This window comes from Entelurus aequoreus, linkage group LG20 (genome assembly GCF_033978785.1).
Source record: "Entelurus aequoreus isolate RoL-2023_Sb linkage group LG20, RoL_Eaeq_v1.1, whole genome shotgun sequence".
In the NCBI taxonomy this organism is placed as follows: domain Eukaryota; kingdom Metazoa; phylum Chordata; class Actinopteri; order Syngnathiformes; family Syngnathidae; genus Entelurus; species Entelurus aequoreus.
Window position 1 is genome coordinate 8,631,385 of NC_084750.1, and position 19,711 is coordinate 8,651,095.

Consider the following 19,711-nt stretch of genomic DNA (forward strand, 5'->3'; position numbering starts at 1 on the left):
AATGTGTGTGTCTATCTAAATCTGTGCGTCTGTAATCCAATGTATGTGTCTCTGTACTAATGTGTGTGTGTGTGTAATCCAATGTATGTGTCTCTGCACTAATGTGTGTGTATCTAAATCTATGTGTGTAATCCAATGTATGTGTCTCTGTACTAATGTGTGTGTATCTAAATCTATGTGTGTAATCCAATGTATGTGCCTCTATATTTATGTGTGTGTCTGTATCTAAATCTGTGCGTCTGTAATCCAATGTATGTGTCTCTGTATTGTGTGTGTGTATCTAAATCTGTGTGTGTGTAATCCAATGTATGTGTCTCTGTACTAATGTGTGTCTGCATCTAAATCTGTGTGTGTGTAATCCAATGTATGTGTCTCTGTACTAATGTGTGTGTCTGCATCTAAATCTGTGCGTCTGTAATCCAATGTATGTGTCTCTGTATTGTGTGTGTCTGTATCTAAATCTGTGTGTGTGTAATCCAATGTATGTGTCTCTGTATTAATGTGTGTGTCTGTATGTAAATCTGTGTGTGTGTAATCCAATGTATGTGTCTCTGTACTAATGTGTGTGTCTGTATCTAAATCTGTGTGTGTGTAATCCAATGTATGTGTCTCTGTACTAATGTGTGTGTCTGTATCTCAATGTGTGTGTTTGTAATCAGATCCGCGTAATAAAATGTCGTATTTCGATTTGTGTGTGTGTAAAAAAAAAGTGTGTTTGTATTCCGATTTGTGTGAAGCACAAACCTGATTGGTTTTTTTTACACATGTATGTATCGGTGCAGTGATGTGAGCGTGTAAAAAGACACAGGAGTCAGCACCTTGCACACACACATGTTGTACTGTAGAAACACAACATGGCACTTTCTCCATCACTAACTCACAACTATTTACTTTTCTTCCAAGAACTTGTCAGTCATGTTGTGTGTGAACAAGTAGTGTTGAGTCATGTTATGTGTATATGAGTTGGAAATGGTGTTAGATGTAAATATAAACGGAATACAATGATTTGCAAATCCTTTTCAAGCCATATTCAGTTGAATATGCTACAAAGACAACATATTTCATGTTCAAACTCATAAACTTATTTATTTTTTTGCAAATAATTAACTTAGAATTTCATGGCTGCAACACGTGCCAAAGTAGTTGGGAAAGGGCATGTTCACCACTGTGTTACATGGCCTTTCCTTTTAACAACACTCAGTAAACGATTGGGAACTGAGGAAACTAATTGTTGAAGCTTTGAAAGTGGAATTCTTTCCCATTCTTGTTTTATGTAGAGCTTCAGTCGTTCAACAGTCCGGGGTCTCTGTTGTCGTATTTTAGGCTTCATAATGCGCCACACATTTTCCATGGGAGACAGGTCTGGACTGCAGGCGGGCCAGGAAAGTACCCGCCTGCAAAGTACATGTCATATATATATTATATATATATATATATATATAGCCCTTAATCACAAAGAGTTTATATAGCCCTTAATCACAAGTGCCTCAAAGAGCTTCAAAAAGCCACATTCGGGCAAGGAAAAACTGCAAAGACCCCAACTGGGGGAAAAAGAAACCTTGAGAAGGAGGGAGTTGCTTTCCCAGCTGCAATGGATGTAACCATGGAGTGTGGACTTTATTATACTTTGTAGAATAATGTAAAGCCATTCCTTTCAAGGTCATTATGTGCATTTTCTTACCATTGAACGTTGAAATCAAGGACATCAAAGTCTGCAGATCGTGTGCCTTGTCGGCTAATGGAAACAATCATGGCTGACGAGTTGATTTAGAAAATAATGTTTAGTTGCAGCCCAAGTTACTAGTGACCTATCTTCTTCCTTTTCCTTTAGGCTTTTCTGTACGGCCAATCAGACTGTTCAAATAGTCATTCAATAACAATGACATGAAATGAATGATCAAATATGCAATTTTACCATGAAATAACTTGGAGGATTTGCTTTCAAATATTCCATTATTTGGGCTCATCTTCCATTATTTGGGCTCAGAACTTGGAAGTCGGCTTTTTCTTTTTAGCCGGACTTCTCTTTCAGGTGTCCAGTTGTCAGTGGTCGCCACCACCAAAGACTGGCGTCTCAAACATCTCAAAGCGGTACAAGGTGATGTCAGGGCGTGACATGCGCTGCTTCAACCAATTGTAGACGGCCATGACTGGGATGGAGATGACGGGCAGCACACACAGAAAGATGATGAAGACAAACACCGTGTCTGGGTAGGACTTCAACTCCGGTTCAGGAAACAATTCCTAAGGAAAAATGCATGTATGAACATTTGTTGGCCATTTTACATTTGACTTGTCTTCTTTCTTACATAAGCAGGGTTCCAGGTGTCATATTTGGGCTTCTCCGTGGCCTGCAGCGCCACATACGACAACAACACCACCAGCAGCATCAGAGGACTGATGAACCTCCAACAGATCTGCCAGTACAGGTGAGGCCTCCTCCCGATCATCAGGTAGATGTCGTCACTGAAACTGAACACACCCACATTACTGTACATGTGATGTCATCAAACTGAACACACCCACATTACTGTACATGTGATGTCATCAAACTAAACACACCCACATTACATGTGATGTCATCAATCTAAACACACCCACATTACATGTGATGTCATCAAACTGAACACACCCACATTACATCTGATGTCATCAAACTAAACACACCCACTGTACATGTGATGTCATCAAACTAAACACACCCACATTACATGTGATGTCATCAAACTGAACACACCCACATTACATGTGATGTCATCAAACTAAACACACCCACATTACATGTGATGTCATCAAACTAAACACACCCACATTACATCTGATGTCATCAAACTAAACACACCCACATTACATGTGATGTCATCAAACTGAACACACCCACATTACATGTGATGTCATCAAACTGAACACACCCACATTACATGTGATGTCATCAAACTGAACACACCCACATTACATGTGATGTCATCAAACTGAACACACCCACATTACATCTGATGTCATCAAACTAAACACACCCACATTACATGTGATGTCATCAAACTAAACACACCCACATTACATCTGATGTCATCAAACTAAACACACCCACATTAAATGTGATGTCATCAAACTAAACACACCCACATTACATCTGATGTCATCAAACTGAACACACCCACATTACATGTGATGCCATGAAACTAAACACACCCACATTACATGTGATGTCATCAAACTAAACACACCCACATTAAATGTGATGTCATCAAACTAAACACACCCACATTACATCTGATGTCATCAAACTGAACACACCCACATTACATGTGATGCCATCAAACTGAACACACCCACATTAAATGTGATGTCATCAAACTAAACACACCCACATTACATCTGATGTCATCAAACTAAACACACCCACATTACATGTGATGTCATCAAACTGAACACACCCACATTACATCTGATGTCATCAAACTGAACACACCCACATTAAATGTGATGTCATCAAACTAAACACACCCACATTACATGTGATGTCATCAAACTGAACACACCCACATTACATGTGATGTCATCAAACTGAACACACCCACATTACATGTGATGTCATCAAACTGAACACACCCACATTACATGTGATGTCATCAAACTAAACACACCCACATTACATGTGATGTCATCAAACTGAACACACCCACATTACATGTGATGTCATCAAACTAAACACACCCACATTACATGTGATGTCATCAAACTGAACACACCCACATTACATGTGATGTCATCAAACTGAACACACCCACATTACATGTGATGTCATCAAACTAAACACACCCACATTACATGTGATGTCATCAAACTGAACACACCCACATTACATGTGATGTCATCAAACTAAACACACCCACATTACATGTGATGTCATCAAACTGAACACACCCACATTACATGTGATGTCATCAAACTGAACACACCCACATTACATGTGATGTCATCAAACTAAACACACCCACATTACATGTGATGTGCCGGCCATCATCAAAGGTGTCATACTTGGTCATGCCGTGGACGTACACCACGCCGATCACTTCAAAAAATGCGATGATGAGCAGAGGGATGGAGCCCACGTAGCTGTTGAAGACCCCCACCCAGTAGCTCCCGGAACCCTGGGCGAAGATCAGCGATATCAAAAAGGCCAAGAAGCAGAAAAGTGCTGTGACAAGAAAGAAAACAGAAAGCAGTCAGGACATGTTGGATACATGTTGTGGAGGACATGTTGGATACATGTTGTGGAGGACATGTTGGATACATGTTGTGGAGGACATGTTGGATACATGTTGTGGAGGACATGTTGGATACATGTTGTGGAGGACATGTTGTGGAGGACATGTTGGATACATGTTGTGGAGGACATGTTGGATACATGTTGTGGAGGACATGTTGGATACATGTTGTGGAGGACATGTTGGATACATGTTGTGGAGGACATGTTGTGGAGGACATGTTGGATACATGTTGTGGAGGACATGTTGTGGAGGACATGTTGGATACATGTTGTGGAGGACATGTTGGATACATGTTGTGGAGGACATGTTGTGGAGGACATGTTGGATACATGTTGTGGAGGACATGTTGGATACATGTTGTGGAGGACATGTTGGATACATGTTGTGGAGGACATGTTGGATACATGTTGTGGAGGACATGTTGGATACATGTTGTGGAGGACATGTTGGATACATGTTGTGGAGGACATGTTGGATACATGTTGTGGAGGACATGTTGGATACATGTTGTGGAGGACATGTTGTATACATGTTGTGGAGGACATGTTGGATACATGTTGTGGAGGACATGTTGTATACATGTTGTGGAGGACATGTTGGATACATGTTGTGGAGGACATGTTGTGGAGGACATGTTGGATACATGTTGTGGAGGACATGTTGGATACATGTTGTGGAGGACATGTTGTGGAGGACATGTTGGATACATGTTGTGGAGGACATGTTGGATACATGTTGTGGAGGACATGTTGGATACATGTTGTGGAGGACATGTTGGATACATGTTGTGGAGGACATGTTGGATACATGTTGTGGAGGACATGTTGGATACATGTTGTGGAGGACATGTTGGATACATGTTGTGGAGGACATGACACTCAAGTAATGCCAGTCTTAGTTCAAGTCTTCCCACCTGTGCTTGCTCCTGCCCAGTTGTGGTTGATGGCAGTTATTTGACGTGTGCTGGTCAGTCACAAAGGTAAGTTGGCTTCGACTAACACAAAAGAACATCTGACCTGTCCAGACTTCATTGGGGATGAACTTGGGCAGCAGTTTGAGGTCACGGATGGCACTGAGGACTCCCTCCACAAGGCCAAACATGGAGGACAGGCCCAAGCTGTAGAGCATCAGGAAGAACAGGACGGCCCACACCTGTGAGCCGGGCATCTCCAGCACTGCTTGGGTGAACATGATGAAGGCCAGGCCCGTGCCAGAAGCACTCTTCAATTGCAACACAAACAAACATGTTCTTGCACAGTCCAGCAAGTAAAGAGGGGGAGAGGCAACATCACCTTGTCCAGGAAGGTTTTGAGATCACACGGTTTCAGGTTGAGATTGTGGAGCCTATCTGGCTTGGTCTTCTCCAGACAATTGATTGTGCTAGTGTAGCTGTGCCTGCTTCCTTTCACACCAAATTCGGACATTAAAATCAAGAGGTTTCTGCAGGACAAACAAACATTCAGGGTCTTTACATTCCCACCAGAAAACCTGAAGATGAGGTCTTACGTATCCTGACAGTTTTTCAGAGCTGTGTTGGCTTTAAAGCCCAGGATGGCAAAGATGGAGATGGATGCATAAATGGACGTGATGCTGTTGATTACTCCCACAAGGACGGCGTCTCTCTCGCAGTTGTTTCTGAAACACAAGAAGAACCAGGACAAATCAAATCCTGCTTTGAGGGAGGAGAGATTTTGGCCTGGCCGGAAGATTTCCAGGCTGTCTTAACATTCCACTCCAGATTTCCAACTGGAAAAGCTCACTTTGGTTTGGGGTAAAGTTTGTTGAGCCTTACGTCTTGGTATTGTAGCTGGAGAAGGCAATCAGACCTCCAAAGGCCACCGAGAGAGAGAAGAAGATCTGTGTTGAGGCGTCCAGCCACACCTGAGGGTTCTTCAGTACCTGCCACTGAAAGCAAAGACATTTGCTGGGATCCACAATGCTGCTGAAATCAAAAGCTCACATCAGGAGTGAAGAGATAGGACAGTCCATCCGTAGCTCCAGGCAGGGTGACGGCACGGACCAGGAAGATGGTCAGGACCACATAGGGCAAGGTGGTTGTCACATACACTGCCTAGGAAACAAAACCACATTGAAATACCAACGTTCATCTTCTTCTTTTACCAGACCACCGACCTTGCCCATGGACTTGATGCCCTTGAAGAAGCAGAGATAGATGATGAACCAGGTGCAGGCCAGGCAGACCACCAACCACCACTGCAGAGACCCGCTGGTCTCGATGTTAGGCGTGATGTTGAGCGTCTGACGGTACCAGAAGTAATCCACTGGTGTGCTCTTCTCACATTCCGCGTCCAAGCCTGCGTGACAGGTATGACGGGAGTTAGGTGTCACACTTTGGTGGCTTTTACATGCACATCTTTGCACACTTTCTGGTCAAATGCACTACATGGTCTTGTATCTACATGTTGGTTGTAGCTCACACCGTGGTTCAGAGAGTACAGGTGACTTTGACATCTGGGTGGTCAGAATAACCCTGACAGATGATATTCTTCACATCTAGCCGGCAAGAAGCAGCTGTTGTAGCGTGCGTACACACACTACTTCACATCTAGCCGGCAAGAAGCAGCTGTTGTAGCGTGCGTACACACACTACTTCACATCTAGCCGGCAAGAAGCAGCTGTTGTAGCGTGCGTACACACACTACTTCACATCTAGCCGGCAAGAAGCAGCTGTTGTAGCGTGCGTACACACGCTACTTCACATCTAGCCGGCAAGAAGCAGCTGTTGTAGCGTGCGTACACACACTACTTCACATCTAGCCGGCAAGAAGCAGCCGTTGTAGCGTGCGTACACACACTACTTCACATCTAGCCGGCAAGAAGCAGCTGTTGTAGCGTGCGTACACACACTACTTCACATCTAGCCGGCAAGAAGCAGCCGTTGTAGCGTGCGTACACACACTACTTCACATCTAGCCGGCAAGAAGCAGCCGTTGTAGCGTGCGTACACACACTACTTCACATCTAGCCGGCAAGAAGCAGCTGTTGTAGCGTGCGTACACACACTACTTCACATCTAGCCGGCAAGAAGCAGCTGTTGTAGCGTGCGTACACACACTACTTCACATCTAGCCGGCAAGAAGCAGCTGTTGTAGCGTGCGTACACACGCTACTTCACATCTAGCCGGCAAGAAGCAGCTGTTGTAGCGTGCGTACACACACTACTTCACATCTAGCCGGCAAGAAGCAGCTGTTGTAGCGTGCGTACACACACTACTTCACATCTAGCCGGCAAGAATCAGCCGTTATAGCGTGCGTACACACACTACTTCACATCTAGCCGGCAAGAAGCAGCCGTTGTAGCGTGCATACACACACTACTTCACATCTAGCCGGCAAGAAGCAGCTGTTGTAGCGTGCGTACACACACTACTTCACAGCTAGCCGGCAAGAAGCAGCTGTTGTAGCGTGCGTACACACACTACTTCACATCTAGCCGGCAAGAAGCAGCTGTTGTAGCGTGCGTACACACACTACTTCACATCTAGCCGGCAAGAAGCAGCTGTTGTAGCGTGCGTACACACACTACTTCACATCTAGCCGGCAAGAAGCAGCTGTTGTAGCGTGCGTACACACACTACTTCACATCTAGCCGGCAAGAAGCAGCTGTTGTAGCGTGCGTACACACACTACATCCCCATGACGACACATGTTGACCACCTTTTCAAAGTGTTCAGATTTCAATGACATTCACAAGTGTTGGTTTGCCTTCATGTTCCTTCACTTCCACACAAACAAGTAAAAAGTCTTCTTAAGTACTGAGCCCGCCTTCAAGCACTTCTTCCTAACTTATGTGGGTTGGACGAGTCCGCAGGGAGATTACGAATAACAGAAACGTGCATAACTTCAAACCTGTAAAAAATAAATACAAAACATTTTGGCCTCAGAGGATAACAAGAATAAAGACAATTATTCACTTGATAAAAAATCTGATTTTCCTTGTCATACTTTTTAAGGGTAACAATTAGAGATGTCCGATAAATGCTTTAAAATGTAATATCGGAAATGATCAGTATCGTTTTTTTAAATTATCGGTATCGGTTTTTTTTGTTTTTTTTTAATTATTTTTTTAAAATCAGCATAAAAAACACAAGATACACTTACAATTAGTGCACCAAGCCAAAAAACCTCCCTCCCCCATTTACACTCATTCACACAAAAAGGTTGTTTCTTTCTGTTATTAATATTCTGGTTCCTACATTACATATCAATACAGTCTGCAAGGGATACAGTTAATAATATTAACAATATATATCAATACAGTCTGCAAGGAATACAGTCCGTAAGCACACATGATTGTGCGTGCTGCTGGTTCACTAATAGTACTAACCTTTAACACTTCATTTTACTCATTTTCATTCACTACTAGTTTCTATGTAACTGTTTTTATATTGTTTTACTTTCTTTTTTATTCAAAAAAATGTTTTTAATTTATCTATCTTATTTTATTTTATTAATTTTTTTAAAAAGGACCTTATCTTCACCATACCTGGTTGTCCAAATTAGGCATAATAATGTGTTAATTCCACCACTGTATATATCAATATCGGTTGATATCGGTATCTGTAATTAAGAGTTGGACAATATCGGAATATCGTTATCGGCAAAAAAGCCATTATCGGACATCCCTAGTAACAATTGTTTTGTTGCAAAGCCTTCCAGTGAAATCCAAGAACGGGGTTGTGAACCTTTTCCACTACAGAGGGGGTCTGGGCCACTAAAAAACATTTTAACACTGAATTAGTCATTTGTATTGAATAACAGAATACAACCTTGTCAAATATCAAATCATGTGTTAATCACAAAGAGGATTATTATATTTAGCACATTGTCATGACTGCCCCAAGTGGGGAGAAAGTGTATTACAAGTGCAGACCACAGCTGAGAAACATGTATTTGGCAGCCCTCCAGGGGGCGCTCAAGGTCCAACAATGGGCTAGGAAAGTGTCCTAGAAGAGAACATAGCTGAATATTGATGTGACAATCACACAAACAAGTTCTAGTGTTTTACTGTGGAGAAGACTATGTAGGTGAGCCTTACACAGCACCCCCTGGTGGCCAGTGTGACATCATGTTGTACCTGTCAAGACTATGTAGGTGAGCCTTACACAGCACCCCCTGGTGGCCAGTGTGACATCATGTTGTACCTGTCAAGACTATGTAGGTGAACCTTACACAGCACCTCCTGGTGGCGAGTGTGACATCATGTTGTACCTGTCAAGACTATGTAGGTGAGCCTTACACAGCACCCCCTGGTGGCCAGTGTGACATGTTGTACCTGTCAAGACTATGTAGGTGAGCCTTACACAGCACCCCCTGGTGGCCAGTGTGACATGATGTTGTACCTGTCAAGACTGTGTAGGTGAGCCTTACACAGCACCCCCTGGTGGCGAGTGTGACATGATGTTGTACCTGTCAAGCTTGCATTGTGGGGACACTTGGTCCAGGGCAGAGGGTTCCTGAAGGAGTTGTAGAAGTACCACAGCACCCAGGCCAGGACCGCGTTGTAGAAGAGGCTCACCAGGAAGGCCACCAACATGGAGCTGATACCTGTGTAGACCACATGGAGCTGATACCTGTGTAGACCACATCCATGGAAACATCTCTACAGGACCATGAATAATTATCTTTTATCACCATGACTTCCTTCCTCCTTTACATTTTCAAATATATTGTAATATTTATTGTCTTTTTATTTCTTGATGGGGGGATATCTTCTTGGTTACCTGTTGGGGTGTCCCCATCTGATACTGACATCACTCTGAAAAACAACTATGATATCGGCTTGCATGTATGATGTGTGATATCATGTGCGATACAAGGAGTCCTGCAGCGTGTTTACTTGTGTGATATCATGTGCGATACAAGCAGTCCTGCAGCGTGTTTACTTGTGTATGATATCATGTGCGATACAAGCAGTCCTGCAGCGTGTTTACTTGTGTGATATCATGTGCGATACAAGCAGTCCTGCAGCGTGTTTACTTGTGTGATATCATGTGTGATACAAGCAGTCCTGCAGTGTGTTTACTTGTGTGTGTGATATCATGTGCGATACAAGCAGTCATGCAGCATGTTTACTTGTGTGTGATATGTGATACAAGCAGTCCTGCAGCGTGTTTACTTGTGTGTGATATCATGTGCGATACAAGCAGTCATGCAGTGTGTTTACTTGAGTGTGATATCATGTGTGATACAAGCAGTCCTGCAGCGTGTTTACTTGTGTGTGATATCATGTGTGATACAAGCAGTCATGCAGTGTGTTTACTTGAGTGTGATATCATGTGTGATACAAGCAGTCCTGCAGCGTGTTTACTTGTGTATGATATCATGTGTGATACAAGCAGTCCTGCAGCATGTTTACTTGTGTGTGATATCATGTGTGATACAAGCAGTCATGCAGTGTGTTTACTTGAGTGTGATATCATGTGCGATACAAGCAGTCCTGTAGCGTGTTTACTTGTGTGCGATATCATGTGCGATACAAGCAGTCATGCAGTGTGTTTACTTGTGTATAATATCATGTGCGATACAAGCAGTCCTGCAGTGTGTTTACTTGTGTGTGATATCGTGTGCGATACAAGCAGTCCTGCAGGGTGTTTACTTGTGTGTGATATCATGTGTGATACAAGCAGTCCTGCAGCGTGTTTACTTGTGTGTGATATCATGTGCGATACAAGCAGTCCTGCAGTGTGTTTACTTGTGTGTGATATCATGTGCGATACAAGCAGTCCTGCAGCGTGTTTACTTGTGTGTGATATCATGTGCGATACAAGCAGTCCTGCAGCATGTTTACAAGCTGGACAGACAGTAAACATCTAAATGTCCTCCATTAAGCACACAATTTATTGTATTTGACTAAAGTCATTTACAAAAGGTAAACATGCTAGGCTATAGGCTACTAGGAGCTACACAACAGCTAAGCACACAATAGCACACTAGCTAGACATAGGCAATAATCACTGAACAATATTGGCGTATGAAACAGTACGTGTGTCAATATAAAGAAGTATCATCAGCACGTGTCAATATAAAGAAGTATCATCAGCATGTGTCAATATAAACAAGTATCATCAGCACACGTGTCAATATAAACAAGCATCATCAGCACATGTGTCAATATAAACAAGTATCATCAGCACGTGTGTCAATATAAACAAGTATCATCAGCACATGTGTCAATATAAACAAGTATCATCAGCACGTGTCAATATAAAGAAGTATCATCAGCATGTGTCAATATAAACAAGTATCATCAGCACATGTGTCAATATAAACAAGTATCATCAGCACGTGTGTCAATATAAACAAGTATCATCAGCATGTGTCAATATAAACAAGTATCATCAGTAAGGCTGCAGCTAACGATTATTTTTCTATCGATTAATCTATAGATCATTTTTTCGATTAATCGGTTAATCTATAGATTATTTTTTCGATTAATCTATAGATTATTTTTTCCTTTTGCCGATTATTTTTTTATTCAAAATGAAGATGAAAAAATAAATGTAGGCCCGTTTTTTCAAAAGGCATGGCTTTTATTTACAAAAAAAAAGAAGTATGGCCACTCAGTCAACATTGACAACAACATGACTAAATATTCTGTAACAATGTAAACATTTAAAACTTTTAACATTTAAAAAAATTTAAAGTAGCTTATTTGCTTTTTAATGTGCAAATATAAAAGTCAACATCCAGTGCAAATCTTAATATTCTGCAATAGTATAAGCATTTCAAAAGTAAAAGTATTGCTTATTTTGCTTTAAAATGTGCAAAAATAAAGATAAACATCCAATACAAAAAAGTGCAAAACGAAATATTCTGTAACAACAGTGTAAACATTTCAACAAAAGTGATAGTATTGCTTATTTGCTAAAATGTGCAAAAATAAAGATAAACATCCAATACAAAAAAGTGCCAATCTAAATATTCTGGAGCACTGTAAACATTAAGTATTGCTTTTAAAATGTGCAAAATAAACATCCAGTCCAACACAGTACACAATAACCAATTCTACTCATTCCAGTGAGTGTCTAACAGTTGTAATGAAGAAATGTTAGCATGTCTACATGTTTGGTTCTTTTCTTGTTTACAATATTCCCAGCAGCTGAAAATAGGCGCTCAGAAGGGGTCGATGTGGCTGGAACTGAGAGCTAATTAGCCTTCACCTCAAACCAGGACTGCGAGCGAGCTGAGCTGCAGTTTAAGTTTCTAGAAGGTCAACGGGCTCATAGTGATGTTTCTAGTAGTTGACTGGGAGGTGTTTATTATCATTTGGGGAGAGTCCGCTGCCTGATGCTCACCTGCTAAACACCTATCTGCTCCACGCTGAAGCGATGACTACATGCGCTCTGAATACACACTGCTGATTGGCTGATAATGCTTCGTGTGTACCAATCAGATGGTTGTGTGGGTGGGACAATGCTTCGTGTGTACCAATCAGATGGTTGTGTGGGTGGGACAATGCTGCGTGTGTACCAATCAGATGGTTGTGTGGGTGGGACAATGCTGCGTGTGTACCAATCAGATGGTTGTGTGGGTGGGACAATGCTGGCGTGCTGAGACAGAGGCAGACGGAGCAAAGCAGCTTGTTATGACTTTAGCTTTAGCTTAGAAACTCGTTCGGTACACCCCCGTACCGAACCGAAAGCCCCGTACCGAAACGGTTCAATACAAAACACGTACCGTTACACTCCTAGCAGATACAAATGACACATTCATGTTTTTGTGTAATGATGACAACGTATGCTCGCTCATAGCCGTTGTGCTGCTATGATAGGCCATTTCCGCTCGACACAGTGTGCATACAACAACATTATTAGGCTGTTTATTGAAATACTCCCACACTTTTGACCACTTTTGGCATGCTTTTCCCCCCTTGCTCGCACCGCTCGCATCGTCTTCTTTGATCGTCTGCTTTGCGCTTCGCCATGACGGTAGTGTGACGTCTTTATGCGACGCGTCGACGCACAAAAACGGCGTCGACGTATTTACGTAACCGATGACGTCGACTACGTCGACGCGTCGTTTCAGCCTTAATCATCAGCACGTGTGTCAATATAAACAAGTATCATCAGCACATGTGTCGATATAAATAAGTATCATCAGCACATGTGTCAATATAAAGAAGTATCATCAGCACATGTGTCAATATAAACAGGTATCATCAGCACGTGTGTCAATATAAACAAGTATCATCAGCACGTGTGTCAATATAAACAGGTATCATCAGCACATGTGTCAATATAAACAAGTATCATCAGCACGTGTCAATATAAAGAAGTATCATCAGCATGTGTCAATATAAACAAGTATCATCAGCACATGTGTCAATATAAACAAGTATCATCAGCACGTGTGTCAATATAAACAAGTATCATCAGCATGTGTCAATATAAACAAGTATCATCAGCACGTGTGTCAATATAAACAAGTATCATCAGCACATGTGTCGATATAAATAAGTATCATCAGCACATGTGTCAATATAAACAAGTATCATCAGCACATGTGTCAATATAAACAAGTATCATCAGCACATGTGTCAATATAAACAAGTATCATCAGCACATGTGTCAATATAAAGAAGTATCATCAGCACATGTGTCAATATAAACAGGTATCATCAGCACATGTGTCAATATAAACAAGTATCATCAGCACATGTGTCAATATAAACAAGTATCATCAGCACATGTGTCAATATAAAGAAGTATCATCAGCACATGTGTCAATATAAACAGGTATCATCAGCACATGTGTCAATATAAACAAGTATCATCAGCACATGTGTCAATATAAACAGGTATCATCAGCACATGTGTCAATATAAACAGGTATCATCAGCACATGTGTCAATATAAACAAGTATCATCAGCACATGTGTCAATATAAACAAGTATCATCAGCACGTGTGTCAATATAAAGAAGTATCATCAGCACATGTGTCAATATAAAGAAGTATCATCAGCACATGTGTCAATATAAAGAAGTATCATCAGCACATGTGTCAATATAAAGAAGTATCATCAGCACGTGTGTCAATATAAAGAAGTATCATCAGCACGTGTGTCAAAAGTCATCAATAACAAAAGTGACAAAAGTCATCAATAACAAACGTGTCCGCATCCTTTATCGTAATGCGTCATCAGCTTAAATTTATGAAGTGTTGTTGTCATTAGGTGTCGGGGAAAAAAAAAAGACCACTCCAATTCAACTTTAAGACAGCATAAGTCCATTCCTGAGATGGTATTGGTATCATATCGGAAGTGAAAATGATGTATCGTGATACCTGTAGTCACCAGTGCACATGCAGATAGTTTACTCACTTGGCAGATTAAGGTCTATGTTGTTGTTGTTTATGTTGGCTATGTATGGTATCATATCGGAAGTGAAAACGTATCGTGTCACCAGATGTGCACATCCAGAGAGTCTTTACATATCCTCTACAACACCTGGTCATTTAGAGGCTGTCACTTGGCAGATTAAATTTTTTTTTTTTGGTCTTATTATTTTCTTAGCCTCCATAATATTGGAAGTTAAATAAAAAGACTCACCCACTCCAGCCAGAAGGGGGGAGATAGCAGTCCAGACTCCAATGCTGCCTTTACGCATCCTCTGTCCCACGGCCATCTCCAGGTAGAGCAGGGGGAGGCCCTCCAGCACCAGGGCCAACACATACGGGATGAGGAAGGCTCCTGGGTGCATGCAGGGGACATGTGGACTGATACTAAGCAAATATCTGGCATCTTACTTACTCACATGTTGACTGCTACTAAGCAAATATGTGGCATCTTACTTACTGACATGTGGACTGATACTAAGCAAATATCTGACATCTTACTTACTGACATGTGGACTGATACTAAGCAAATATCTGGCATCTTACTTACTGACATGTTGACTGCTACTAAGCAAATATCTGACATCTTACTTACTGACATGTTGACTGCTACTAAGCAAATATGTGGCATCTTACTTACTGACATGTTGACTGCTACTAAGCAAATATGTGGCATCTTACTTACTGACATGTTGACTGCTACTAAGCAAATATGTGGCATCTTACTTACTGACATGTTGACTGATACTAAGCAAATATGTGGCATCTTACTTACTGACATGTTGACTGCTACTAAGCAAATATGTGGCATCTTACTTACTGACATGTGGACTGATACTAAGCAAATATCTGGCATCTTACTTACTCACATGTTGACTGCTACTAAGCAAATATCTGACATCTTACTTACTGACATGTTGACTGCTACTAAGCAAATATGTGGCATCTTACTTACTGACATGTTGACTGCTACTAAGCAAATATGTGGCATCTTACTTACTGACATGTTGACTGCTACTAAGCAAATATGTGGCATCTTACTTACTGACATGTTGACTGCTACTAAGCAAATATGTGGCATCTTACTTACTGACATGTTGACTGCTACTAAGCAAATATGTGGCATCTTACTTACTGACATGTGGACTGATACTAAGCAAATATCTGACATCTTACTTACTGACATGTGGACTGATACTAAGCAAATATCTGGCATCTTACTTACTGACATGTTGACTGCTACTAAGCAAATATCTGACATCTTACTTACTGACATGTTGACTGCTACTAAGCAAATATGTGGCATCTTACTTACTGACATGTTGACTGCTACTAAGCACATATGTGGCATCTTACTTACTGACCTGTTGACTGCTACTAAGCAAATATGTGGCATCTTACTTACTGACATGTTGACTGCTACTAAGCAAATATGTGGCATCTTACTGACATGTTGACTGCTACTAAGCACATATGTGGCATCTTACTTACTGACATGTTGACTGCTACTAAGCAAATATGTGGCATCTTACTTACTGACATGTTGACTGCTACTAAGCAAATATGTGGCATCTTACTTACTGACATGTTGACTGCTACTAAGCAAATATGTGACATCTTACTTACTGACATGTTGACTGCTACTAAGCAAATATGTGGCATCTTACTTACTGACCTGTTGACTGCTACTAAGCAAATATGTGGCATCTTACTTACTGACATGTTGACTGCTACTAAGCAAATATGTGGCATCTTACTGACATGTTGACTGCTACTAAGCACATATGTGGCATCTTACTTACTGACATGTTGACTGCTACTAAGCAAATATGTGGCATCTTACTTACTGACATGTTGACTGCTACTAAGCAAATATGTGGCATCTTACTTACTGACATGTTGACTGCTACTAAGCAAATATGTGACATCTTACTTACTGACATGTTGACTGCTACTAAGCAAATATGTGGCATCTTACTTACTGACATGTTGACTGCTACTAAGCAAATATGTGGCATCTTACTTACTGACATGTTGACTGCTACTAAGCAAATATGTGGCATCTTACTTACTGACATGTTGACTGCTACTAAGCAAATATGTGGCATCTTACTTACTGACATGTTGACTGCTACTAAGCAAATATGTGGCATCTTACTTACTGACATGTTGACTGCTACTAAGCAAATATGTGGCATCTTACTTACTGACATGTTGACTGCTACTAAGCAAATATGTGGCATCTTACTTACCGCCTCCATAGATCTGGCACAGGTAAGGAAAGCGCCAAATGTTTCCCAGTCCCACTGCAAAGCCGATGGTGGTGAGCAAGTACTGATACTTGTTGTCCCACTTCACCTCCTCGTCCTCCTCCACCTCTTTAGGACTCACCTTGCTCACCTGGCCAAAGCACGCACTTAGGTTTGTCACAGGCAAATGTTTGCAATGTTGTAGCTAACTCACCTCCATCGAATTAGGCATCTTGGCGGTCAGCTGGGAAACAAAACATGTTCAAACTATGTTCAACATATTCATGCTCTCATGTCAATTATTACCGTTAAACAATGTAGTCTAAATCACGTGACCTCCTTTGCATCACAGATGGTGCGTTTTCGTTCAAAATTGGGGGTGGGAGGTTAGAGTATTTTTAGGAGGCTTACCTCAATAATCTCCAAAAAGTGCTTTTTGATTGAAAACACTAAACGTATTGAGAAGTTGACTAAGCTCACCTCGGCGTGATTACTGATGAATAAAACGATGGGCTGTTTGTTGTGTGGACGACAATCTGCGCGCTCCTTTGTTGCATCGTGACGTGCGTCTTTTTTTTTTTTACACTCTTTGCTACTTAAGACTTTAATGTTGCCGAAAACAACGCTTTATTTGCTCATGTGTAAAGAAATGTGTCATCACACCAGTTTTAATATCCCATACCCTTAAAGTAACACTTGAAGCATATTAGCGCAATACGAACATAAAGCAACAAATGCGTAATGCTTCATCGACACGTAAACGTCACTAAGAAACAAACATTCAATTAGTGTTGCATAATATTTCTATCCATCCATGTTCTACCGCTTGTCCCTTTATATGTAAAAAAATTAATAAATACAAACTCGAGAGTTCCAACTGTTTGAAGTAAATACACATCGTGCTCTTATTTTGAAAGTGTGAGCAACAATTGCCTCCATCATAGCAAAAAGGCTCCGTTTAGTCAATAGAAGAAACTCATCGACATACATTCACTAGTTTACAGGAGCAGATAACATAAATAGAGAAGAGAGACAGATGCAAACATGAAGAAACCTATAATTAAATGATAATAAATATGTCTAAATTAAATCAAATATATTAGCACCCGGAAACCTGCTTCAAGATTAACTTTTGAAAATGTAGTCTCACAGTCTAATGAGAGAAACAAGGATTTACTTTGAAGAATCGTCTTTTTCCTGTACATGGAAATATTTAAATTGCTGTATTTATCAACTTGCTGAGTGTGAAGAGTCGGGGATATTATGTCACAATCAAATGTATATCATTTATTATATAATACATTTGAGTGTGAAGAGTTGGGATATTACTTCACAATCAAATGTATCATATATAAGTTATTATATAATACATTTGAGTGTGAAGAGTTGGGATATTACTTCACATTCAGATGTATCATATTTATAAAAGACCGCGATCTTAATGTTTTTCTTTGTTAGGAAAATGTATATTATTCAAGGTAAATCCTTATTTCTCTCATTCGAATGTAATGATGTAAAAATATTTTACAGTTTCAAAAGTTAACTTTGAACCTGAGTTATGGTCTTTAATTAATAGATTTGTTTTAATTCAGGCAAGCAGTGATTTAAAAATATATATATTTACAGGTCTCTTCTCGTTTGTAACCGTCTCTTTTCTCTATATTTAAATGTTTTGTATTTATATAAGTTGTATTTTATGAGTTGTATGTTGATTAGTATGTAAACATGTGGACGTGTCATTTCTGTTTAAAAATATACAAATAATTCTTCCATTGACGTAAAATAAGCTTTTTTGCGAGGCTGGAGGAAATGATTGTTCACATATTCAAAATAAGAGCACTGCCATATGCGATGTGTACGTATCTCAATTCAGTATATGTTGGTATGAACCGAATACAATATAAAGATGAATTTAATTACTTTGTATGCTTATTTCAATCCTAAAAGGTCAACTTTATAAACATTTTGTGATTGTTGTGGTTTTGTTTCGAAATCTCTTTTTTGCCCGGAAACTGTATTGTTGTTTTTCCGTTGCTAAACTGAGCAAAAGGAGGAAGCTGGAGCGCTTTGACAGTTTGCTGCAAAGGTAAGATAATGTATGAATAATGCTATTTACATACAACTATTACGATCATAATTTAGCATTCATGGCTGTTTTTGTTCCATTCATTCGGTGTTGTTACAGTGCGACTATCGTGTGTTTGGCTAGCTGGCTAAGCTACACGTAAAAGTGTCAGGTGACGTCAATTAATTCATTGTGTCCTGTACTTAAATACTTCTATTATACTTACTTATGTACAATACTTAAACATATATACTTACTTACGTACAGTAAATACACTTAGTTACGTACAGCAAGGTTGTTTAACGCGTATGTGTCACTAATTAACGTGAGACTATTTGCAGCTGAGATAGGCTCCAGCGACCCCAAAAGGGACAAGCGGTAGAAAATGGATGGATGGATATTACATGTCAATATTTTACCAGATGTACAAATATATTTTCTTGTTGTGCTTTGCAACTTATTTCTTTAAAGTGGTAAATCTGTACTTTGACAAGGGCTTTATTTATATTTACTCTACCTTCTTTCAGTGTTTTTCAACCTTTTTTGAGCCAAGGCACATTTTTTGCGTTGACAAAATGCGGAAGCACACCACCAGCACAAATCATTCAAAAACGAAACTCAGTTGACAGTAAAAAGTCGCAATTGTTTGATATGAATTCAAACCATTACCAAGCATGCATCAATATAAGTCTTGTCTCAAAGTAGATGTACTGTATCAATATAGGTCTTGTCTCAAAGTAGATGTACTGTATCAATATAGGTCTTG

General features: G+C 40.4%; 2 protein-coding genes across 8 annotated transcripts in view; one reads left to right on the forward strand and one right to left on the reverse strand.

Moving 5' to 3' along the window:
- Positions 1 to 1,075: 1,075 nt before the first annotated feature.
- LOC133635903 (sodium-dependent neutral amino acid transporter B(0)AT3-like) lies at positions 1,076 to 17,480 on the reverse strand. Of its 3 annotated transcripts, none has more exons than XM_062029349.1 (14): positions 17,361 to 17,480; positions 17,095 to 17,124; positions 16,884 to 17,031; positions 14,846 to 14,986; positions 9,705 to 9,842; positions 6,408 to 6,589; positions 6,235 to 6,345; positions 6,067 to 6,179; positions 5,781 to 5,909; positions 5,567 to 5,714; positions 5,291 to 5,495; positions 4,042 to 4,201; positions 2,310 to 2,472; positions 1,076 to 2,244 (listed from the first exon to the last, which is right to left on the reverse strand). In XM_062029349.1, exons 2-14 carry the CDS (start codon positions 17,110 to 17,112, stop codon positions 2,044 to 2,046), a joined length of 1,857 nt encoding a protein of 618 aa, XP_061885333.1. In that variant the 5' UTR covers positions 17,113 to 17,124; positions 17,361 to 17,480; the 3' UTR covers positions 1,076 to 2,043. The 3 variants fall into 3 exon arrangements, with proteins under 3 accessions (XP_061885333.1, XP_061885332.1, XP_061885331.1); XM_062029348.1 differs by having other exon boundaries at positions 1,077 to 2,244; positions 17,292 to 17,409; XM_062029347.1 differs by lacking the exon at positions 17,361 to 17,480 and adding an exon at positions 17,187 to 17,353 and having other exon boundaries at positions 1,078 to 2,244.
- The window catches only part of trappc9 (trafficking protein particle complex subunit 9), a 253,708-nt gene continuing 240,442 nt past the window's right edge, over positions 6,446 to 19,711 (forward strand). For 4 of the 5 annotated variants that reach the window (XM_062029342.1, XM_062029343.1, XM_062029340.1 and 1 more), the window contains exon 1: positions 18,819 to 18,966. The gene's annotated coding sequence lies outside the window, so the exon portion shown is untranslated. Of the gene's footprint in view, positions 6,601 to 18,818; positions 18,967 to 19,711 lie in introns of those variants that run through there. The other variant, XM_062029344.1, reaches the window with a different exon arrangement.